Source organism: Pelodiscus sinensis, chromosome 5, assembly GCF_049634645.1.
Source record: "Pelodiscus sinensis isolate JC-2024 chromosome 5, ASM4963464v1, whole genome shotgun sequence".
In the NCBI taxonomy this organism is placed as follows: domain Eukaryota; kingdom Metazoa; phylum Chordata; order Testudines; family Trionychidae; genus Pelodiscus; species Pelodiscus sinensis.
Genome location: NC_134715.1, coordinates 109,559,749 through 109,577,338, shown reverse-complemented (window position 1 = coordinate 109,577,338; position 17,590 = coordinate 109,559,749). Strand labels below are relative to the sequence as shown.

At 41.7% G+C, this 17,590-nt stretch overlaps 1 protein-coding gene across 5 annotated transcripts; it reads right to left on the bottom strand.

Moving 5' to 3' along the window:
• Positions 1 to 4,276: 4,276 nt before the first annotated feature.
• On the bottom strand, positions 4,277 to 17,398 carry HS3ST1 (heparan sulfate-glucosamine 3-sulfotransferase 1). 5 transcript variants are annotated; one of them, XM_006128175.4, is made up of 2 exons: positions 17,259 to 17,398; positions 4,277 to 5,609 (listed from the first exon to the last, which is right to left on the bottom strand). In XM_006128175.4, the coding sequence occupies exon 2, from the start codon at positions 5,479 to 5,481 to the stop codon at positions 4,534 to 4,536; it is 948 nt and encodes a 315-aa protein (XP_006128237.1). In that variant the 5' UTR covers positions 5,482 to 5,609; positions 17,259 to 17,398; the 3' UTR covers positions 4,277 to 4,533. The 5 variants fall into 5 exon arrangements, with proteins under 5 accessions (XP_006128237.1, XP_014431600.1, XP_025043079.1 ...); XM_014576114.3 differs by having other exon boundaries at positions 17,245 to 17,372; XM_025187294.2 differs by lacking the exon at positions 17,259 to 17,398 and adding an exon at positions 15,964 to 16,693.
• Between the last annotated feature and the right edge of the window lie 192 nt (positions 17,399 to 17,590).

Genomic DNA, 17,590 nt, shown 5'->3' with positions numbered 1-17,590 from the left:
CCTTTTGGTACTGAGAGCTAGCTAACCAAAAACCCCACCGAGTTTTAGTAAGGGGCTAACAGTTAGTAGCCCCTTACACAAGGAATGAGCACATACTTGGCTGAGAACCCAGAAGAAACTTAAAAAACAACAAAAGGTCTGGTAGCACTTTATAGACAAAACATGTAGATGGCATCATGCACTTTTGTGGGCACAGCCCACTTCTTCAGATGACCAGAAGTTAAGATTAAGGATGACCATAACTCTAGTCATCTGAAGAAGTGGGCTGTGCCCAAGAAAGCTCATGAAACCATCTACATGTTTTGTTAGTCTATAAAGTGCTACCAGACTTTTTGTTGTTTTTTAAGTTGATTCTGTACAGACTAACTCGGCTACGCCCTGAAGCTTCTGAAACCCAGAAGAAATCAGTCCTCTGGAAGAATACCAGAAAGACTATACTTTATACCAATCAACATTTGAACATTCATAGAGAATGCTTCCACTTCTTAACAGAGCAGGCCAAATAGCTCAAAATCTTGCAATGGCTAGTCACTTAAATATGTTTCAATTTACTTTACCAAGTTTGCATGTAGATCTCTTTTGTTCATTTTTTGCAAATAATCTAACCAATAGACATTTTTGTGGCAACATATATTTAGAAAGTGAATGTTGATTTTGTAAATGTGAATACTCACATCAGAATCCCTATTCTAAATGTTCTGCTTCAAAACTGGTGAATATTTGATGTGCTGCAAATGGCCAATCGCTGCTAATACAGAGGGTGACATTCTGCCAGAATTTAACAGCTGGTTCTCTCAAAACTGTTATACCTCAATGTGAAATAGTCACACTGGTCCAGATTAGGGATGTAAAAATGCCCTAAAATAGTTACCCCCTTAAGCATGTTGTATAATGGGTTAGCCATGACCAGGGGGCTGCTCCAACATGCTGTGACTGTGATCCAGTCAGCTGGGCCTACCGTGACCATTAGCAGGTGCATGCTCCAGCCTGCTGAGGTGCAGGTGGGGTACAGCCAGTCTGCCATGGCCATGGGGCTTCTTGGATCAGGCCCGCTGAGGTTGTGGGCAGGGTCCAGCTGGCCGGGTGGGTCAATCAGTTGCTTTGTAAGCAGGCAGATAACCAAGTAAGCAGGTGATTTATCAGTTAACCTCTTACATTCCTAGTCCAGGTACAATTCTCTCTCTCTCCGACATGGCAATTGTTTTTCACAGCTGCAGCAGTGATGGCAGGTGAATGCCCTTGCACAGGAGGAGCGAGGCACCTCCATTTGGATGTGAGGCCCCTCAACATCCTGCTATCCCCACTCCTTGGAAGCATTTCTCCAATTAAGCCATGGAACCAGGACTTTCTATGGCTACGCCTGCCTCAAGAACCCCCTAAAAACTGATGGGCATTGTGGAAAGCTAACACCAGCTGTATTACCTTTCTTGGGTAATGGGTGAAGCTGATTGAAAAGAAAATAGCTTTTCTATTTCCCCACATGTGAATCCTGTTTTCCACAGAGGTCCCTTAAAGACAGAGAGAATCATTGCCAAATCTCCCAAGAAAAAAAAAGTGCCTCTGTCGTTCAAAACAAGCCCAACCCATTTGCGTGCTTAATTTGTAATGAAGGTGGTGTCCTGGCACAAATTAAGTGCTGCACACCCCACGTGGGGCAGGAACAGTGAGAGATTTTCCTCACGGACAGGAAGAGGCTGGAGCAGTGGCATGTGTTACAGGTGGTGGCCACGGCTCCAAAGGACAGTAGGCTCGTGGATCCACAGGTGGCTGGCTGGACCCTGGGATGCTCTGTGCTGGCCACTCTACACCTCTTGCAGCACTCGAAGGGGGGCAGGGATAGGCCAGCTCCCAGTCCCATTTTCTTGGCTAGAACCACTGATCTGCCACAGGTCACAGGGCCTATTATGCACTCCCAACACCAACCCTGCTCTTGCATGGCCCTTCTCCTCCCCCAAAATACAAAAAGACCTCCATGCTTAGGAGCCCAGCAGGGGAAGCCAGCCTGACAGCAGTGGGCAGAGGAGGCCTTAAGGAAGAGGATGTCTGCCCCATGAAGAATCCTGCACCATCCCCAGGGTCAGCTTGATATTCCCCATTCAGGGGGCTCTCCAAGGTACAGCAACAGGGAGGGGAAACCCTGCTCACTAACCCCATCCCTCTAAAAGGAGATCCTAGGGGAGTAAACGTGGGTTCCTGCCATTACCCTCCCCCAGCTTCACATGGTATGGCATGTTGGCAGCAGTACTGCTTTTAGAGCTGGATGATTGGAGAACAGTAATGGCTGGCCAGGCACCAGCTCAGAAGGTAGCACAGAAGTAAGGGTGCCTATTGCACACACACACACACACAAAACCCCACCCTGAATAAGCGTTCTCCAGTTAGAACAACCCCAATACTCCACAGCCCACCAGTCACTGACTGACTGTTTAATCACAATGATAACAACAACAACAAATCAGTTTCAGTGCACTGTTCTACTGCGAATTCTTAAGTGTTATTTAACCAGGTGTCAAATTCTAAATTCTGATTTTCTAATGCTGACCTTGTCAAATAAAAGACAGCTGACATAAAGAAAATATCTTTTATTCAGTACAATATTGTTTCATTTTAGGGTGGGGTTTTTTTTTCAAATTTTTACTGAAACCAATAAATAAATAAATAAGCCTCTCTAATGTTGAATTCAGCTTGGGAAAGTACATAAGGAATGGAGGGAGGGAAAAGCAGTTGCAAATATTCATGCAAGCAGCAGTATGTGATGTTTATATTCAGAAGATAGTACACAAGCAACCATGCCTGTCTAACACAGCCTGGTTCTGAACTATCATCCATCTCACCAGCAAAGGTACCCAAATGTAAATCATATAAACTCTTATCTGTCCAGAATTTGATGAAAATTCAGTTTTACTGTGTCGTACATTTAATCTGCATATTGTAGACCATGGGCCAGATCCCTCCATTACAACTGAAGAGCTTACATCTTAAGTACAATTTTGATCCTTTTCTATATGCAGTATGTGCTCTGATTTCAACAACTGTTGGCAAATAAACCATGGACATTCCTACTGCAGACAAGAAAAGCAATTACCTGCATTAGATTCTCTGTTTCCATCCGAGGGGGAACCTTACTCCCAATATACAAAAGGCCTTAGAAGTGTAGCCTTGTAAACCATTAATGAAAACTACATGTTACTTCATGGTTCTTAAAGGGAGGACAAAGGAAGAAAGGGAAAAATCTGATCCTCTGATTCACATGTGTAGTAAGAGCAGATCTATATTTAAAATGCCACAGGTGCAGCTGTGCTTTAGTGAAGATACTTCTGCTGACAGGAGGACTTTTCCTGTCGGTGTTAGGTACTCCACCTCTGTGACTGTGACAGGCTATGTTGACTGGAGAATCTCTCCTGTCAGCTTAGCATTATCTATAGTGAAGGTTTTATGGGTTTAACTGTGTTGCTCAGAGGTATGGATTTTTCCTTGAGTAGACCTAATTTCCTAGTTTAGTGTGGTATAAACAGCTCTCTGGCAGCATAAAGGCGCTTTAATATAGGTGTGAATGTAACTGACGTTCACTTATGAAACTTGTATACAGTTGGAGCAGTGTTTAGGAGGTCTTAACATAAATAAGGTCATTCATTTCTAGAGGTTAATCCAACTAATGGCTTGGGAGTGGGTGTTGGTTTTCAGTTATTCTGAAGCATAAATAAATGCTATAAAATGTAGGTACCATCATGAGCAACTTCTAAAAATATACCAATATTGCTTATATTCTTCACTTCTGTTTTTCAGTATAAAGCACACATAAGTGCAGATAATATAGTTAGTTTTTAGGTTGACTGTACTTCTGTATCCAACAGTGTTTTTTATGAGCATGTCTCCACAGAATCTTATAAAATCTATCATGAAATTGGCATTTTACTGCCAAAGACTTTCATGGGTTCCGGTTATGAAATTAAATGTGAAGGTAAGTACGGTAGTCAGTGTGTATTTTTACAGAGTATTCCATTGTTTCTGACATGTCCTGTCCTAATAAGTACATGAGATTCCACTTTAATAAGCATTAATTGTATAAAGGAGGTCAGAAAACTTTTCTGACTACAGTGACATTTTAAAATTAAAACTGCTAGTAAAAAAACAACAAAAAGAGAAGGTGAAGTTCATGTGGTTCACAATAAAGAGAGAAAGTCCAGATACTATACTTCATATATTCATATAATTCTGAGGGATTTTTTTGAAATTAATTTCTTATATATTAAACAGATAATCTCAAGAAAACATCTTCTGCAATGAAATATTTTAGTTTTTTGTATAGAGACATAATACACAATGTAACAACCATGAAAAACAATACAAAATGTCTTCAAAGTTAACAAGTAGAAAAATATAAGTAGTTTATATGGCAATTGTGAATCTAATACTGTACAGAAATATTTATGGATTTTACAAATAAATTATAGCTTAAATGCCCTTCTTTATATAATTTCTAAGCGTACACTGAAACTTAGGCTCTGAAGCTTATCTATAACTTACCACAAATTAGTGCCAGTCAAATGTTCTGCCAACAAGCTCAAAGAATTTCCTATTAGGTTCATGAAAATAGTCATGCAGTTTATCAAGTAAACGAGAATCTACATGAGGGTGTGCTCTTCCTTTTGACTCATGTAAACAACGTTCCCTACCACTATCCCGTAGGCAATAGAAGCCTTTCGTTTTATTGAAGTAAAAGTTTGAAGCATTTATTTGAGGTGACAACCTCAGAAACCTCTCTACCTTCTCTATTTCTGGGAAAGGATCTTTGATTAATTTATCCCCATCTACAATGTGAATGCGACCAAGAGGAAAATACTTCAACCAGTTTTGCATGTGAAAGTAATATAAGCTTCTGTTTATTGCCTTGTAGTCCACATTGAGCTCATCATCTTTAATCAGTAATTCTTCAATGGATGGATACGGCTTGTGCTTTTGCACATGATTATAGAACACTTGGGTGTAATCAGATAGTACTCTCTCACTTGGGTCTCTTAAAATAAGGAGTAGTTTCATTGACTGGTTCATGTTATAAACTCTTTCAGGCACTTTGGGTGATGTGAAATAGGCTGGGGTTTTTTCCACTGTGATCTGATAGGAATAAGAGAATGGCATTTGATTAATATACCATTGCAATCCGTTTCCATAATGATCCTCCCAATCAAAGAAATGAACTTCACTTTCTGCTGCTGCAATATCTGGATGGAGACTCAACATCTCTAATAAGGCTCTTGTTCCACCCTTTCTTACTCCAATAATGATAGTTTGTGGTAGCTGCTGACAAGATCCATTGGAATGAATGTTTCCTTTGAAGTAATTTTTTAGAGATATTTTCTTTAAAAGCTCTTTCTGAACAGTTTGAGTAGTAGCTTCAGCCTTAGAAATTACAGCTGGTCGGGAAGGCACTAGATGAGGTTGAACAATAAGCAGCACAGTTCCTAGTAGAAAAGCTGCCATGGCAGAAGTTCTTAATCTGGTTTCACTTAACCAGGTAATGGAGCAAGGAGTGATTTCCACATAGAACAGTCTTGAAAAGTTGTGTTCCTTTTGCTAACTAAGCACGTATTTCTCAGGCAGAGCAACCACTAGAGGGGGAAAAGAAGAGAAAAACGTGTTACTATATACTCAAATATATCACTGCTTAAAGCTACATTGTTATGTTAAAAATCATCTTGGTTTCTGCAACGGATCAAACTTTCTAGTTTTCCCAAGGGTATACTCCAACATCATAGGATATTATTAGCTTTCAAACACAAGTAAATATAATAACTGCATGAGAAAGCATCTTCCTGACACTTGGAGAGAGCAATATTAAAGTTTTCTCTTGACTCTGATATTTAAGATGCCCTTAAAGTATGATAATTTCTCATTTATGTACATGAGTTCAATGGGATTGCAATGGATAACATGGAAATTTGATATTCTTAACTATAACAATGAGTGTCATAGTTGTCTTGGTACCCAACCCTAGAAAGTAAAAAGGTACGTCTGGGTCAGCACACCCCTGCTCCAAAGATGGGAATTCTGGGAATTATAGTCTATTGAGTGGTCAGGTGACAACAACCTGGCAGCTAAGCCTATTGGGAGAAGTCAGGCTATTAAAAAAAAGCTGCCTGTAATAGAAGGAGCATGTGGGTGGGGAGGACTATAGTGTCTTCTTATGGCAAAGCCTGGAGAAAGGGTTAGGGATAAGACCTGGATGGGAAATGACTTGGGGAAAAGTGAAGATATGTTGACATCCAATGCACATAAGCTCCCTGGGCTGGAGGCTGGAATAGAACAGGCTCCCTTATGGTGCTGTCCACAGAAGGTGGCAAACCACTGCAGTGATGGGAAAGAGGAAGATGTGCCCTGAGTTTAAAGACTAGGACTTATGTCTGGATTGTTGTTTGAAGTTTTTCTAGGCCCTAGAATGTGAGGGATTTGATTTTCCCTGATAGCCAGATCATGAATACTCTAACTCATCTGACCAGGCAGAGAAGAAACTGAGGAACACCTGGGAAACAGAATCAGGGCTGCAATCTGACCCTGCAATGAGGTAAGAGGATTATCACCAATGTACTATTGATCATAGTGCACTACCCTTATGAGTCTTGTCACTTATCTTGTGATTGAACTTGTTACATTCATGCTGAATGTCTCTTCAGAATGTGGAGCAAGTATTGCTCAAATGCTGGCATAGGAGCACACCTCTCAGATATTATCAGGTACGCCGACGGGGGGTGGGGGAAAGTGGATAGTTGCCCCATGACCAGCAATTTAAAAGGGCCCAGAGATCTGGGTTGCCATTACCGCAGCAGCAGCAGAGGCTGGAGCCAAGAGCCCTTTAAATTACTTGTTTTGTCATGTCAGATTTGGTGTGTAAAATGCCAGCTATTTAAGTTAACCATCTTTTGAGCTGGCCATAAGTGGTGTCTCTACAAGGATAGTCTGCTGAAATTTCCACCATGCATTAGGGATGTAATAGTAGAGTTGATTAGAATTAACCTATAAGCTTTTGCTTAAGATTACATACATTTCCCTCACCCCCCTCTCCCTGCCAGTAAATTTTTTAGCAGGCTGGCCAGCAACCTGGCTTAGTTCTGGCTTGCAATGGGTCCAGGACCTACACCTGCTGCGTCTCTGCATTTAAAGTGTATTAAGAGCCGGGTGGGCAGATAGCCCAGTTCTGGCTTGAGTTATGTCCAGGAGCTCAGACCCCGCCTCTAAACAGGAACTGCTGCCACCCCACACTGCTGCCTCTTTCTCAGAAGCAGCAGCACAGGGCAACAGGCAGCTGGTCTACAAGAAGAGCTTCTTTTTAAACTGGCTTCCCTCACAGACCAGCTCCCACCTGGCATCCCACACTGCTGCCTCTGATATGGTGGCTGCTGCCCCTGCCGACTACAGAATAGTTGACTAACCGATAAAATTTCATGAGGTTACTTGACTATTTAATTAACTGATATTTAACATCCTTACCATGCATCTGTGTAGGCAAATATAACCAAGGCTCCAGGCATCTACCCTGACCAGAGTCTGAGACCACAAGGAGAAAGCACTTGATTCCTGTGACTTGTTAGGATAGCATGAAATGCTAACGTTAAGCATGGGACAATCTGGATTGAACAGCTCAAAAAGCAGGAGCCCTGAGCTACATATCACCTGCCAGAAAGATTGGAGTTAGATACTAGAAATGCTTCAGAGTCTGAAAAGAGATTCCAGTGACAACTTCACAATAAGACAGTTCTCTGAAATAAGAACTAAAGATAGTTTCTGGTTAATAAAGGGCCATTCAAGATGTTTTCTTTGTATTTCAAAGGGCTTGACTATACCCCTTTGGCAGCTAATGGCAGCTCTTCCACTAGGAACTATACTGCTTATTGAACAACCTCTTATAGTACCTTCTACTATAGTGGTTTGCTTTCTTCTGTTGTTGCTAATGGTTAGATGAGCTTTACATTTCTTCTTGGGGGCTTCAACAATGATTACAATTAAGCTATACTCCTAACATGTTGGGGAAGAGGACCCCAGAACTGGTATAAAAATATGGAAACTGGCCTAGAAATATGGAAACTGGCCTTTCTGCAGATCCCTTGGAGTCCATGGGATTGAAAGCAGAGCTATGACATTACATATGGAGGAGAAGGCACCCACAGACTCTTGTGATGTATTACTCAAAAATATGATATAGGAACACTCTGTGAGCTTTCTTTCCCTCTTTGCCTCATCATAGGTTTTATCCTGCTGCAATGTGTCTTTGTGTCATTAATGTCTTTCTTTTATTCTCCATCCACCCACCCACACAGTTCTTTCCTTAACTCCAACCTTCTTGCAACTCACAAAACTGTATCAATATAAGAGAACTAAGAAATAATACCAACAATATGGCACCCACTAATGGGGGTACACATTGGGATTCCACCACAGATAAAATCATGCTAGATATCCTGAATGAATTATGCTAACTCCACATTTAGTTGCAAAGTGAACAAATGTTGCAGTAACAACCTGCTTAGGTGGATGATTGCTGGTCAGAATATTAAAATAACAGAATATCAAATCTTAATTGAGTTTGAGACAATTAAGGGAAGAGCCACTTATTCCACAGTATTTTTAAGCAGGCAATCTCCATGAATAGTATGTCTGTGTTTTCTAGGAGATCCCTTCCAACAGCAGTTCAGGCTTTTTTTTCCTGCTAAAATCCTATTTTTATAGTAACTTATGTTAACATTAAAGCATCCGATGAAGCAATCCCTTACTCGGGTATAGGTGCACTGAAGTAAATTAGGTTACAACCAAGGGTTCTGTAAATGCCAAGCTACGTTTACACAACATCTCTCTTGCACAAAAGCCTATGCAAATGAAGCACAGATTAGCATATTGCCGTGCTTCATTTGCGTAATTAATAAGGGGCTGTTTTTGCGCAAGAGGCTTTTGCACAAAAAGGAGTGGTGTAGACTGAAAAAAAGAGGAAGAACGGCTCTTGCACAAGAGGGGTTTTTTACGCAAAAAGGAGATGTCTACACAGCTCCTTTTTGCACAAAAGCCTCTTGCACAAAAAATGCCCCCTAATTAATTATGCAAATGAAGCATGGCAATATGCTAATCCACACTTCATTTGCATAGGCTTTTGTGCAAGAAGGAAGCAGTACAGACATAGCCCTGGTGTGCACTAATTATTTAAGCTATCTATTATTTAGCTACCTTAAAAATTCAATTAAACATATTGTCTATTGTTTTATGAATTATGCCTACCAGTCTCATATAAACAGTTATTAAAAATCCAGAACCATCAATTGGCTGAAAGAATTGTTTCATGCCCAGCATACCATTTTTTTTATAACCCAAGTGCTTTTACATAGCAACATTAAGTCATAGGAATGGTTTTGGCAGAATGGAGCATACAGTGAAGAGACCCTACATAGTTACATTATTCGACTAATGTAATCTAGTATTAGGTCAGTGCAGAAATGATGTGCGATGCCGTTCTGGCAAGCTGAACAAGTGACTTCTATGGCTCTCCAATTGCTTGTCTTGTCTCTTTTTTCTTTACATGAAACACTTGTTTTAGATGTGAAACACCTTGTTTAAGATATATTTTATAAATAAAAGATGCAAACACTGGCACATCATGAAGCCTCAGAGGAGTTTTCCTATAATGTCAATACATCTGAGTCCTGCATTGCATTTGTCTAAAAAAGAAAAAAAAGTAGATTTGTCACTATTTTTAGCATTTATCCTCTTTGCACATGCTCAACTAATAGTGTCCTCAGCTGTGCAGTTCAAAATAGATTCCTTTTTAATTACTGAATAATTTGTGTTTCTGTTTTAAAAATGCATACAGTATGTTAAGACGTTGTTATGATTTGACAGTTATCTGGGTCACTTATTTTTGCTGTGCTGAGGTAACAACACAATAGGTGGCAGCTCATGCTGTCATATGGTTGTAAATTAAAAAAAAAAGCTGAAAATGGCTGAGAACTTTAGACTTGGACAGAAACAGACTGTGAATCCCAGTGAAGATTGAACCTGGTGAAATTCTTAAAAAAAAAAAAAAAAAAAAAGCTCTTAGCTTGTCATTGTTTCCATCATTTCACTCTGGCTCTACAGATATTCTATGCTTCAGTGTCAATCTTGGAATCTTAATATATCTATGATGGACAGTAGCATTTATACATAATATTCCATATAAATTTAACAAAACGTGTTGTATGGGCAAAGTGATATCCATTAAAAAACTGCATATACATGAATGTGTTAGTACTTCAATAATTTGGCCAATACCCACCTAAGGAAGGTGTAAGAGAAGAAAGCTGATTTGCATATTAGGTGTGCAGCAATTTATACAAAAATGATGCTAATGTACACAATATATCTTTGAAATTTGCAAATTTCAGAAATGGTTTGGCAAGAATAAGCTCCTGAAGGTAAGCTTAATAACCACTCTGCCAAATTACTTTCCTGCTTAAAGAGTTTTTCACCATCTCCACAAGTCATTTGCACACATGACTTCACAGAATGACTATGCATTCCAGATGAATACAATACTTATGACACTGTGCGTTAATTTTTTGTATCTGCTACAAGTAAATGAGTGAGTTGGTTGAGAAACACAGTTAATGTTAAATGGTGCTTTGAGGATTATACCTAGACATTTTAAAATTTGAATAGTTTTTTCTTAATCTCTTCTGCAATTTTCTCAGATTAATTAGCAAAATAGTGGTCACATTATTTATTCAGTAAGATTCACTGTGGAACAATCAAATCAGTCTTCACAATTATCATTAACTTTGAAAGAGATTTTAGCTCAGAAATAAATGGACAACTCTTTTTCACTGTAAATTTAACTAGGAAAGAAGTGAGAGCTGTCATAATTGCTGAATTGCATTGAGGGATTTTTTTTAGAGCACATCTGTCTCTATCTATGGTACTTATAAGGTCTCATTACCAGAGTATCTGAGTACCTCACAATTTTTAATATATTTTATCTTCACTCAAGGGGCATTTTAACTAGACCTGATCTGAACTAACTTCATTTTAATGTTGACATTAAATACTGTTTAAGACAATTTTTTTTATCAGTATCAGCCACTTTACTTCTCATGTGGGAAAATGTGAAATTGAAACTATATAGGCTGGGACTTTCAAAGAATCATAAGGCCTTGTCTACATTAACACCTGCTGTCAATCTCACCTACATGGCAGGGGCTGCAGAACTGGCATTGACGTGTGAGTGCTCAGAGATCGATTTATCGCATCCAAATGACATAGTGGAGACAAGCCCTAAAAGAGTTTGGTGTCCAGCAATACTGAAATTCAATTTAAAAGCCTATTGCAGTGAACTGTAAATCTATAGTGGAACTTGAAACAGAAGCCAGTTATCCCGACTCCAAGTTCTATTTAATTCCTTTAATTTAAAAAACCCAAACCAAACAATTTAATATCTGCACTCAGAACCATGGCCCCTTAAACACGAACATCGAAGACCATCTTAACCAACGCACATACACAATTCTAAACAAAATTATAAGCTTTAAATAATTAAATGAATCAAAAAATGCTTCTTCTCAGACCCCACCAATAGAACCTACAAGGGAGAGACTCATGATAGTAGTCTAATAAAGTGACAATTTGTAGCAGTGCAAAAATTATGAATTCACTGTGGTTCTGTCTACACTAGGCTTTTTCCCATAACATATCCTGCCTTCTGTATCTAAGCCATCAACAGCCTTTCTGTAGTTCTGCCTCTGACATTTAAACAAGTTTATCCCAGCAATGCTCCGAACAGATTTAGATGATGCTGTGGCTAAAAGACCAGTAACTGCCAGAACATTGCCTGTGGCAAGTGTTTTTTAGGAAACTTAAATGAAAAAGGACAAGTTCAGACAAGGTATCTGGGCCCTATCCCTCAAGGTGCTCAGTAGCTTCAATTCCTCAGCCTGAGATGTTCGCAACACCATTTGAGATCAGACTCTCATTCTGCTCTCTCTCGCACTTGTGCTAGCTAGATCCCAGCTAGCCTTCTCTTGTGCGAAAACCCAAAGAAGGGAAAAATAGATATTTGCAAGGATATCTCCATGAAGAGCTCTATTGGAGCCACACAACCAAGTATGTCTGTTGCAAGGATTCTGATGGGAAGGGGGAACAGCAGTATTAACTCCTTCACATATCTTTCATGTGGTCAGAAAGATAAATTCCCACCCTGACTCACCTGCCTCTCCCAGCCTCAACCCTCAAATAAACAAAGCCCCAGTGATGAATGTATGATGCTGCAAAGGCATTTGAGTAACTTATTCTCCCATGCATTCTTCCTTGTAGGGAGAGTTGCACCTGGGAAACCTCTCAGGGCACCCAGCTAAGTGGGCGCCCTAGCACAAGAGTGAATGAATGTAAATGCCAGGTTTGAGTGCTGAGTGCTCAGTAGCTTAGGAGAAACTCCAATCCAAATTCCCTACCTCTAGAAGGAGACTAGCGCTTGAACCCTCCAGGAGAGCCCCAGGTTCTCCCCAGCATCTGGATATTTTCACATAAAATAAGCTGATCATAACTTAGACTTTAGCATACCTTGGATGCCAGACTTCTTGTAATGAACTGTGCTCTTGGACTCTACTGTGGAGCATATCACATGACATACAATATTGCATTGCCATTTAAAAAGGTTTAAAACTATCCATGCTGTACAATCCTTAAATGTACTAGACTGGCTTATTTATACTGCGAATATGTCCAGTGGAACTAATGTGAACTTCACGGTACTAGTTCTCTGGTACATGAGCAGTTTTTAAAAGCCAATTCAAAGTAGCCTTTACAAATAAATTGTGCAAGATAGCACTGGTTTAAAATGTGCTAGACTTGTTTTAGCATTTTTGAGAATTTTAAGATTAGTTATCTGCAGAATGAACGCATCTCTTCTATAAAGAGAATGAATGTCTGACTTTCTATATTCTCCATTTTTGGTTTGCTATATGCTTGGTTCAAAACACTACAACTAGCATTTTGGGACTAGTTATAAAAAAAATCTCCCCAATATATCTGCATGATTCTAGCAGAAACTGTCTTGTTTAAAGTAATGAAATGGGAGCTCTTGAAGTCGAAAGGAGCAAGTATTAAGTTATCTAATAATTGTCTCAAACTATTTTGTTTCTTCAGAGGAAACACTTCTTTCCTGTAATAGTTCCCTCTACAGCAAAACTTTTCCTGTGCTCTCCACAAGAAAAAAATTCATCCCATGCCTTCTCTGTTTGCTGATTCTAAATCCATAAGACTATTTACTCAATTTTTCAAGTAAAAAATTCAATGTAATATAGCTTTTAAGTAACATATTAATAAAACATTCAAACTCTAGTTTTCTGCCTTAACTACCTGGAAGTGTCTGTGTTTGCCATGAATTGTGAGTATATTGAAACAGTATTGTACATTGCTTGAGCTTCTAAGCAATCACAGGGGCATAAACTATTGATTACCTCTCATAATACAAGAAAAATGCCCATCTGTCTCTCAATAGAAGAGGAAAAATCTTGGAGCAAAATAAATTATCTGTTAATCCTCCACCACATTGGGTACTTGCCAAAATCTATGATTTTTTGAAAATGACAGCATATCTAATGGTACTTCTTTTGTCTTAGAACAAAAGAGTCTCTAAGTTCTATAGCTAATGTGATGCAACGGGAAGACTAGTCTAGTTTTCAATATGATTACAATGGAACATGGTTTATCAAGAAAATGACTTTTGTCAAAGTGTTAAGATTTATAAGATTTATTATATTTGTATCTCTTATCTATATCTATATAATTTGATTTCACAATTTCAGATGTTAATGTATGTACATTTGCATGGTAAGGAAACCTGGCTTGCTTGATATATATGGCTGAAATTTTACTATATCTCTGCACTCATACTGCTAAATACAATTTGTATAAATTAATTTGTTCACTGTGAACATCAGTCCATACTTTTGTAAAGAAGGCTTAGCTTCAGTGTGAGCAATATAGTAAGAGAAGTTAAAACAGATTAGTTATATATAACATCCTTTTGTAGATTTCTTCGCATTAAGGCCAGAAGAGATCAGTCTGATCTTTCATGCAAATGAATGTCAAACTTTTACAGAGATAAAGAGATAGGAAATACTTCATACAGCTAGAAGGAAAATAGGACATTGGTGATGGAGTAAAATAAGAACATGGAAAATAATATTTTGTGGCTTTTTGGCATTAAATGCTAAGATTAAGTGTACCCTCTTCAAAGTAATCTATCATGCATTTTAACTCAAGATTTTTTTTTAAAGAAGAATTATTTTTCTGCATCATCTAGCCTTCAAAAACACACAAAAGTCTAATTCAGAGCATGTAAGACAACATTATTTTCCCCATAAGTAAAATAGTTGGTTTGCTAATGCAGAAACAAAAAAAGTGAGAAAAAACACAAAGGTTTCACAAATGTGAGAGCTTCTACTGTCTACTTGCTATGGCATCAAAAACTACTCCAAGACAGTTATAAGTCTGAAAGACACCTCTGTACCAAACTTCCACCCTCATTTTGAAGTTTGGAGTAAACTTTAAATAAAACTATCCTTCTCTGAATTCCCTCCCATCTTGTAGATTTTTACCCTGATTTATAATTATAATTTATAATTCTAACTACTAGTCTATTATATAGAAAAATCCAACCTTTTTCCATTCATCTCCCACGCTGACTTCTACTCCTTCATGCCTGGCCTTGTGGTAACAAACTGCTTCACTTCAAGACCAGAGGAGAATGCTCACTGGTGAGGTCATCAATCTGCTATACTTGGTTAAACCAATCAGTACACTAAACACTAGCTGCTAAAAGGAAAAATCCTGCATTGGCTCTTGAAAGAGGACAAAATGAACCAGTGGGTATCTCCCATCTCAGTCTCTGGAAGATGGGTAAGAGCACAATGAGGTCCTCCCCCCCAGATAACTGGGTTAACTAAAAGGAAATTACTCCTAATTTACATGTGTGTAACAGCACAGTTTGCTACTGACCTACACCGAAAGAAAAAAATAATTCCACAAATACAGGCATATTAAAAAGGGTTAATGTCAAAAGAACAGATACAACAGTGTTCTACATATAAGGGTTGGGAAACTGAATCTGAAGTCAGAAGTACTAACTGCATTTAACTAAAGGAGTAATTTCAAGAGAAATAGAACACACACTTGTTTTAAAAGTGCAAGAAAAGCAGGCACAAAAAGTAGATCTCGTTTCACTAAGCTTAGGACCACCTAACATTGGTAAAAGCACCAGCACTCGTTAGGGATATGCACTGCATTAAACATTACCCCCAAATGGCACATTTCCTTTCCTTTAAGCTATGCTGTGAAATAACTGGGGAGCGTACACTGCAAGCGATCTCACTGGATTTGTGCGATGAACTGAGCAATTTCTGCTGTCCTATGTAGCAATAATGAGGAGCACAGCTGGATTCCTGCTGGCCACTGCAGCTATCTCAACGCTTCAAAGCTTGGTATATACAAAGTCTGAGAGGATTAAATTCATAGGCTTTCATAGTTCTCCCTCTCTCTGTATCTCTTAAAAAGGAAGAGGCACAAGGTTTGGATAAAGATAACCTCAAACTACTCCTCTGCAAGGAGCGCAAGAAGAAAATGAGTTTTATACGCCCTCCCCTCCCGGCCAAAAAAAGCAGAGATCACTTGGTTATCATTCTCAGCTAAGTGCCTCCCATTGTTTCCAATGGATGGTAGAAATGGATCTGCTAAGTTGAATCTGTTGCGGGGGTGAGGGCAGATTTCTTGTCTAGGTGAGTGGTAAGGGGTGTCTGCACAGTGCATGAGTACCTTTACAGAAGGCTTAGAATAGCATCTATCTGAATGATTGCTGTATGTCTCTAAGATCTTTTTAGCCCCTCAATTATGAAGCCGCACCCATGCACCTTATTAATTCTGCCCCGTATATGCAAGAAAGCAACAGCTCACCCCGGTCGCAAAAAGCCAAAGTGAGGTTGAATAATAATGAGCTCCCGTTTCATTCTCCCCAAACGCTCATCCAGTGGGTCCATTTCGGCCCTATGCTGCTCAGCAGGCGAGCCGATGCCAGGGCACAGGAAAGTTATTCGGTTGCTCACTGCACCTGGTGACTCTCTGCTTTCCCCACCCGTGTAGCTCCTCGGCGCCCGAGCCCGGCTTTCTGCATCCCGCTGTGACTCGCCACCAGGGTGTATCAGGCAAACACCTGCTGCCTTCCCACAGTCATCTGCCAAACCCTAGCGTGACTTGCAAGCCCCAGTGGGCCAGGGGCCGCCTCCTCTCTCCCTGTTCCCCGCTGAGATGCGAGCGGCTCGGAAAGGAGACAGGGCAGCCTGACAGGTAGCTGAGGGAGCCGCACGGCCGGAGCAGATCCCGGCAAAACCCAGCAGCCACTTCCGTGATCGCTCCCTCCCTTGCCCAGCGCAGGACACACTAGGGTTTAGCCTCCGTGCAGGGCCGTGCTCGCGTCCAGGGCGTCCTGAGGAGCTGTGGCCAGGTGCAGGGCTGAACTCCCCGCCGCTCAGACTCTTCCCAAAGGGCGAGTCCCCTGCTGCAGCGCCGCGTACCAGTCGCAGCGGCCCCAGAGCTGCGCAGAGCCTGAGCGCGCTCGCTCGCCTGGGCAAAGTCTGCCCGGGTTAGGGCAGCCACTGGACCCCCGCCGCTAAGGCACTTTGCGCGCACCCGCAATCCACGCGCCTCTCTCCTCTCCCCGATCCCCAATTCGCCCATGAACCTCCAGTGACCCTGCATGCCCCGCCCCCCAACTTCAGCTCACCTCCCGGACTTCAACCTCAGGTGCCTCAAGCCTCTTTCAGCGACCCCCAGCTACCACCCTTGATGGCCACCACTAAACCTCCTCCGTCCAGGGAGCCCCCAGCCTCACTCCCCGTGCACCGCCCCAAACAAGCCCACTTCACCCGCCCCCCCACCTCACTCCCCGTGCTGGTGCACCCCCGTTCATGCCGCGTGTCCCCCAACCTTGCCCCTCGCGCACCACCTCAGTTCACCCTGCGTGCCCCCCAGACCGCACTTCATCCACCTGCCCGCCAACCTCACTCCCCGTGCACCGCCTCAGTTCACCCCGCCGGTCCCCCAGCCTCCCTAGACCCCAATTCGCCTCTTTCCCCGCGCACCGCCCCAAATATCAACCCTCGTGAGCTCCGAAGTGCCCCCAGGATCCCTCCTCATCACCCGGAAAGCCCTGGCCCCCCTCCCGCGCCCGGACCGCACCTGTTCCGACTCACCCGCCTGGCGCCGAGCCGTCCGCCGGGCTCCTGCAGCTGGGGCCGCCCCGTTGGGCCATGGACAGAGACAGCGGGTCAGGGAGCAGCTGCGCTGGCAGGAGGCGCCTGGCTGGCCTAAGCGCGGCGAGGAGCTGGGCGCGCTGCAGCCCCGGTGACAGGCGCTGATCCCCGCGGCGCAGGAGCGAAGCCCGGCACCGGAGCCAGGGAGCGAGCGAGCGCCCGCTGCTGCCCGCCTCGCTCAGGTGCAAACCCAGGAGCCGCTTCCTCCTCCGCCTCCCCAGCGTCCGGGGCCAGCCCCTCCGCCCTGCCGCCTCCGGGCGCCAACCCGGCGG